The sequence below is a fragment of the Cebidichthys violaceus genome, unplaced genomic scaffold (genome assembly GCF_023349555.1).
Source record: "Cebidichthys violaceus isolate CVI_PGR_0920_01 unplaced genomic scaffold, fCebVio1.0.p SCAF_33, whole genome shotgun sequence".
Lineage (NCBI taxonomy): Eukaryota > Metazoa > Chordata > Actinopteri > Perciformes > Stichaeidae > Cebidichthys > Cebidichthys violaceus.
Genome location: NW_027176517.1, coordinates 2,091,259 through 2,098,512, shown reverse-complemented (window position 1 = coordinate 2,098,512; position 7,254 = coordinate 2,091,259). Strand labels below are relative to the sequence as shown.

At 40.6% G+C, this 7,254-nt stretch overlaps 1 protein-coding gene across 1 annotated transcript; it reads right to left on the bottom strand.

The window, feature by feature from the left end:
• Positions 1–3,919: 3,919 nt before the first annotated feature.
• On the bottom strand, positions 3,920–6,149 carry LOC137883525 (regulator of G-protein signaling 21-like). Its single transcript, XM_068725046.1, has 5 exons — positions 6,006–6,149; positions 5,858–5,929; positions 5,714–5,769; positions 5,378–5,544; positions 3,920–4,270 (listed from the first exon to the last, which is right to left on the bottom strand). Exons 1-5 carry the CDS (start codon positions 6,080–6,082, stop codon positions 4,085–4,087), a joined length of 558 nt encoding a protein of 185 aa, XP_068581147.1. The 5' UTR covers positions 6,083–6,149; the 3' UTR covers positions 3,920–4,084.
• Positions 6,150–7,254: the final 1,105 nt, after the last annotated feature.

Genomic DNA, 7,254 nt, shown 5'->3' with positions numbered 1-7,254 from the left:
AAAATGTGGCGTGAATTCATGCAACACGAGGGTACGGTCGTACGCGAGAAAGAGGAAATTGCAGATTGATTGCAACAGATGGAGTTGACGACAGGAAATCCCAAAACATTGTCAGAACGTCACATCACGGCCACACTCTAGTTTCAGCCACAGAGTTACTGTCAAAGACTTCCTACATGGTCAAAACTGTAGACAGAAATCCATATATGGAGGGCAACACATGCATATCTGTGTGTATTTTTATTTTAACATATGTATAGTATATAAATATTGTCATATATCTATGAGAAATGAATATCCTCACCAGTATTGAAAGGCTTTTAAAACCCTCACGTTGACATTTAGACTCATTTTAGGCTAATTCACCTCAAATTGAAGAAATTGTGGGAAACTGTGACATCAGGTCCGCTACTACAATAATGAACATGGATCCCGATGTCAACACAGACTCATACACATTAGACAGACCACAGCCTCTTACATCTGAGTCTGTTCGTTCTTCAACAGACAGGGAGTGAAGAGAAACAACCAGCCTCGGACAAAAATGTAGTTGTGGTGTGAGAACTTGTAGCGGACTGGACAGTTTCTTGGCGATCGACCAGCATTAGCTGGAATTAGCGTCTGTAGCACTGACCCTTGACCTTATATGTTTCCTTCAAATCAGTGCAGCTCTTTGACATGTTTTGTCTGGCGTTTGAAAGCAGAGGCTGCTGCAGATGATTGAAACTGAAGAAAGAGCTGTGGGAATTTACTGTATATATATATATATATATATATATATATATTATCCTAAAGGAGAGAGCATGCTTGAACCAAACTGGTTTCTATGAAGTGCCGTCCAGCCACGTCTATTTGGCATTTCTGAATGGCCGCGCTCACGCTGCTCTCATGGACAGCGACGAGACGCCGTAATCGTCCACATTCTTTTAAACGACACCCTTTCTGACAGTCTCTCCTCGCAGGCATTCAAAGTACTGCACTTTGTTTTGTACACGAAAAGCGACGGAAGTAGATGTGTGAGGAATTTAAAGAAAGCTTGAGAGGAAAGTTCAAACCCAGCCGACTTTCGAAATGCTAAAAAAACGGGTTGCAAATTCTGATCGTTTTGTTGGCCTGACTAGAGGCCTGATAATCCAAAGCTGTGCGGTCAGCTGTTTGTTTCGTTCTACTCAGGAGAACCACATAATACTTCTCCAGAGGTTCGGTCTCTTGGTGCAAACATGTGGCATAAAGCTGCCAGGGTGAGTTGAGTTTGACGGACTGTAACTGTCCCCTCGCTCCACGCTAAGGACAGAGTCACACCATCTGCCTCTGTTTTCACAAATTGGACAAATGTACACTTTCGTGTGAGATGCATTATTCTGCTCAGCGATTTATCGCAATGTTTCCAAAATAAATGTCCTATTTTGTTACTCAAAGAGTTACTTAAGTTGACAAACCAGCCACAGCTCTGTTCTGTTTCCCCGTGAACACAAGTTATAACAGGAAGCAGAGTGTGAAAGGAAAGAAATAGGATTCAGACGGTAATTAAAAATACCTTACAGGAGTTCTGCGATATCATAAACCTGACTGAATGCGTCTGTTTTTTTAGCCTATTGCCAGCTGCTCCTGCTCACCATCTGATGCCCCAGGCTACTCTGCTACAATCTGCCCTTTGGCTTGGCTTCCCCGATGCTACTCTCCCTCTTTTGCCCAAACACGGTTCTCAGTACCGAAGCGTTACGAAGACTCAACAAACACTGTGAACGGAGAGCTTTCCCTTTTTGTTTCATCGTGTGTACAGTAACAGGTATAATGAGGAACAGAGCAGTGAACGTCTTTAGCCTGTGGCATCCAGATCTGCTGGTGAAGTTCCCCAACTGTGTCCATCTCGACGCCGCGCCATCGAACAATACTCACTTCCTTTTCACTACCATGGTAACTGTGCCGAGCTCTGAGAAAACAGTGACAGATTGCGTGTTGAAGAAGGCGCCGTGTGATGCGATATTATGAAGATGTGAGACCTTTGTCATTTATCGGGAACAACCCCCGACATCCCAGCGTGCTCAGAGTTACTGACGTTCTCCATGGAAACAACTCACGAAGCTCTTCATTGTGACACTTACACATAGTTTTAGTAAGTAAATGATCTTCATATACTGCTGAAATACAACAGCAAATACATGTTTGAAAACGGATCTGCTCTTGAAATACAATGTTCAATCAGGTTAGTACATATGTTTTATAGTTTTATACATAAAATGTAACTAAAACTCCTAATACTTCCTATCTTTTGAATAACAGCATGCAGTGCTTTCATGATATTTCTCGAAAGTCTGGAGTCATGCAGCGAGGGTTTTGTGGGCACAACACGAGACAAGTCGAGCTCACCTCATATTTCCCATTTTCTTTTTGCTCCATGCCATTTATTACACCTGGATAGACTGCTCGAAAGAAACAAACCATAAGACATCAATCTTGAGTCTGAAATATATTCTCCGCTTTTATTTGAACAATATGATCTTCTTTTTTTCTGGAAGTGAAGCACTTGTGTATCTCTGCCATCATTGTCTGTGGGCGATGAGGTTATTCCCCTAACAAGGCAGCACATTCAGCCTGATCTGTTACGCATCAGGTTGTCTGATGACTCCAGTGTTGTCGTTTAAGCCCCCCGGGTTATTATTAGCTGCCTCAGTACTCCTTTTTAAGGCACAATTTTTAAGAATAAGGCCATTTAGAGAACAGAGTGAGATCAAGGGTTACCGTGGGGTTACTTTTTTCCAGTTTGGTAAACTCTTTTGCTGGTGTGTGGAGTCATCGCTGCACCTAATTAAAGGATATCTCAGACATGTGACCAGTGGCAGAATCTCCTTGCTGGGTGAGCTGTGGAAACTGTTCTCTTTTTCTTTTCTTTGACTCATGCCCCCAGTCCAGTTGCATTGAAGTCAGAAGAATTTATATCTTTGTCTCAAAACTTCTGACGACATGGAAAACAGTCATAATAGTAAGAATAGTTATAGATGTTGAGTGACAACTGCTCATCTCATGAAATGTATCCAAAGATGGTCAAGAAGCCATGACTCTGTAAAATTCACAATAATGAAGCACCAAGTAATTTTAATTGTACATGTCAGAAACCATTTATTTATCATTTATCATGCTGTACTCTGCACCTTAACTTCTTAAGACTTTTCATCAACACACACAGTATTTCAAACAACTCCAAACTCTGCACAATCATCTAAAGTACTGACATATACCAACAGCATTCGTTCCTCCCTACGTACATATACCTTTTCCCTCCACTCACATTATTTTTTCCCTCCCACTCACATTACTTTTTCCCTCCACTCACATTATTTTTTCCCTCCCACTCACATTATTTTTTCCCTCCCACTCACATTACTTTTTCCCTCCACTCACATTATTTTTTCCCTCCCACTCACATTATTTTTTCCCTCTCACTCGCAATACTTTTTCCCTCCACTCGCATTACTTTTTCCTCCACTCGCATTACTTTTTCCTCCACTCGCATTACTTTTTCCTCCCACTCACATTACTTTTTCCTCCCACTCACATTACTTTTTCCTCCCACTCGCAATACTTTTTCCCTCCACTTGCATTACTTTTTCCTCCACTTGCATTACTTTTTCCTCCACTTGCATTACTTTTTCCTCCACTTACATTACTTTTTCCTCCACTCGCATTACTTTTTCCTCCACTCGCATTACTTTTTCCTCCACTCGCATTACTTTTTCCCCCCACTCGCATTACTTTTTCCCTCCACTCGCATTACTTTTTCCTCCACTTACATTACTTTTTCACTCCACTCGCATTACTTTTTCCTCCACTCGCATTACTTTTTACTTTTCTTGCTATTTTGTTCCATAACATTTCATCAAAACATCATCTTGCCATCATATAAACAGTTGAAGTTGCACATGGTTTAACACTTTATTTCATATAAAGAGATGTTCTGCCCTTAAAAGAATGGTTTTGATCCAAGCTTCTGATACAGTGAAATAACTTTTTCATTCAGCCAAATAGCAAGAAAAGACAAAACGTGGGAAAAGTTAGAAAAGCAGTTTTGATACTGTGTTCTGAGCTAAATGTACCAACGAGTCCTGGATTTGTATTTTAGACTCAGGTAGGCATCTGAGTTGAGAAATCTGGGCCAAGAGTCTCTTTCCATCAGCAGGAAAACGTGTTTCTGGGCCTCATCGAAGCAGGAGAGGCTCGGCTTCTCCAAAGACTTCTTGATCTTCTCTTTAATGTGGTGATCAACATTGATCTAGAGAAGAAACAAAGAGAAAACACTAAATTGTGTTTATACTTACACTATAATTGTGTAAATACAGTGGGATTTGCACCGAATCTATCTCCCAAATAATGGTGCTGCACTTCAACAATGTGATTCAAACAACTGGAAAACTGGAAAACAAGACCCTCCAAACTAGTATGTTTTAACAGGGGCGGTACTATCCCCCCGGGGGCGATCAGAGAATGCTGAAAGGTACTGGAAGCAATATTATTCTTGAAATATTATGACTTTATTCTTGTAATATTACAACTTTTTCCACACAAAACATTACTTTATTCTCGACTTCTCAGAGAACACAGATACGTAGGATGTGTTTCGAATGTGCAGAAAGTCACATAAACACTAAATAAATGACTGAATGTATCATTGAGGTAAATGGTCCACATGCACATTTAAATAGGTTACTTCCACAATTTAAATAAACAAAAGCGTATGGAGGAGTGAACCATGCCTACACGTGTGCTAACTCAGCAGGGACAACATATGAGAGCCTTACTATTTTATTTTGCTGCCTACATTTTGTGTTTTCCTTATTATACATAAAGACATTCCCACTATAAATTGTTGCATAATAATTCAGGACCTTAGGGGTGTTTTGACTGTCTCTGTATAAATATTGACTACAATTGCTTTTTTCCTTTTCTTCTGACCTCATGAAAAGTGGGAACGATTCCCTTTGCTACAAACTGGACTTTTGACATTTGACAGCGGCGACATTTACAGAGAGGTCTGTCTCTGTGTCACACCTCTGAGGCCTGTGTGGGCGTGTTTATCTCGTGTGGATATACATTTGATTACAGAGTCAAATTTTAATGACTCTCCTTTTTTTGGGGAGGACAAAATGGAGACAATTGCACGTCCTCATAACATAAATCAACACATTTTAGGGTAAGTTTCCAGGAAATGAATTTGAGTCAATCTGATGTCCCCAAAAGTCATGAAAACACGACTGTGTGTGATATTAACTTGTCTTGTGTCTTCTGTAAACGGGGACTCGCCGTCGTTATGTCCCCAAAAGTCATGTTCATCCAGCTCCGTCTCTTTCCTCCGTGAACCCTCCTCCCTGGTGTCACTCACCTCTCTGGAGGCCAGAGGCTGGATGAACTCCTGGTAGATCCCCTCTGCTCTCCACTGAAGGTCTTCCGGTGAAGCGGTCGACTTAAAGTCTTCACATGCGAGCCAGAACTCAACGTTTTCATCGCTGAACTCGGACTGCAGGAAGCTGCGGAATGCTGCTAAATATTCTGTGAAGAGGAAGATATTTAAATGAGTCACAGTTTAAATATCATTGGAACGTTTACGAGGGTACATTCTGTCCACACACACATTTAAAATAGGATTTCGAACAGAGATTAATGTTAATTTTTTTGGTATTTTATTATTTCAAAACAAGGGAGTAATGTAACGCGTTACTTTTGTCATGTAACATTTTTTCCATAGTCGGTTGGAGTTTGTGATCAGTCTGCCAACTGTAATAAAGAGATATTTGAGAGTTAATTTTCATCTTAATGAACAGTCAGACAATGAAGATATCGATAACAGAGCCACGTACACTACCTGAGCTTCGAAGGAGTCTCATCATTTAGTCTTTGTCGTTTATGGCCGCTTCGGTTGAGAACAATATCACTTCTGCAAAACAAACAAAGTTAAACTTAAAAAAGTAAGCCTGTCCAGCTGGCTCACACCATGACTTGCTCTAGCTCACCTTCTGGGCCGCTTCACATTTTGCATCAGCTCCTTAATTTCATAGAAACGAATCTTTGAAAACCGAAATTTTGGCATTTTCACATCCCTGTAAAAGTCCTGTGAGGAGTCTCAGTAGTCTGTTCTGGCATCTCTAAACAGCACCGTGCCCTACCTGCCTTCAGCCTCGCAGGGAAGGTGTGATGCCTGTGACGCTGAGGGCCTGCTGGTACACGCGTCTAAATTCTTTTGGGAAAGCATACGGATGACTGCTGCTGCTTCAGTTACTGTTGTCACTGACTCACAGCTGTAAAATTCCAGTTTGTGATTGTACCGTGTGCACGATGTGTCTCGATACACTGAGACACACTGAGACACACTGAGCCCAGAGGTGGACAGGGGCCTGAAAAACATGGCGTTAATAAAGGGTGGGTATGTCCATCCACACACCGTGAGACAAAATACATTTCTGAACTGTTTCACCGGACCATTTCTACTGAGGTAGTTCTTCTACAATCCCAAATTGTGAAAAATGACGTAAAAATGCATGATCCACTGACCACTTCCTCAGTGGGAAACCGTAGTCTGGTTATTCTATCCAAGCACATCTTTCAAAGCCATAAACAATATCAAACACACCCGTCTTTCAAACTTCTCAACACTCGTCCCTCCAGTCGTCTCTAAACAACGTATATGTATTAATATGTGTCCTGACAAATTATTTTGAAAGATTGCAGCGATGGTATGAAAACAAAACCAATAGCCTTGCAGTGCTTTTATAAATGAATGCGGTCATATGCATTGTTGAGCTGACACACAGCTGACACAGCCACATCCTAGTTATAGCAAAACATGCAAGACAATTTGCCAGAGACATATAATTATCTATTTTTGAATCTTGAAAAGCTCTGAGCTCTGACGACCTGTGGCACAGCTGATCATCTGCCTTCAACAGTTATTCCATCCTTTTGTAACAGTCAAGAAATTAGAGTATCGCCAGATATGTTCTCTTTGATTTCAGCATATTTATATGAAATAATAAATATTTTCTGAGGTGTGACCCGGTTAATAAAATCAAGAATTGTTTATCCGTTTTTAAATATTTCTGTGAAAACAAACCAGCTATGGGAAGAGACTGAAAAGGATGGGAAGTAAAAAATGACTTAGACCGACTAACACATTCGCTATATATATATATATATATATATATATATATATATATAACTTGAGCTAAGTTGACGTTAGCTCATGCATGCGATTTTGCTATCAAC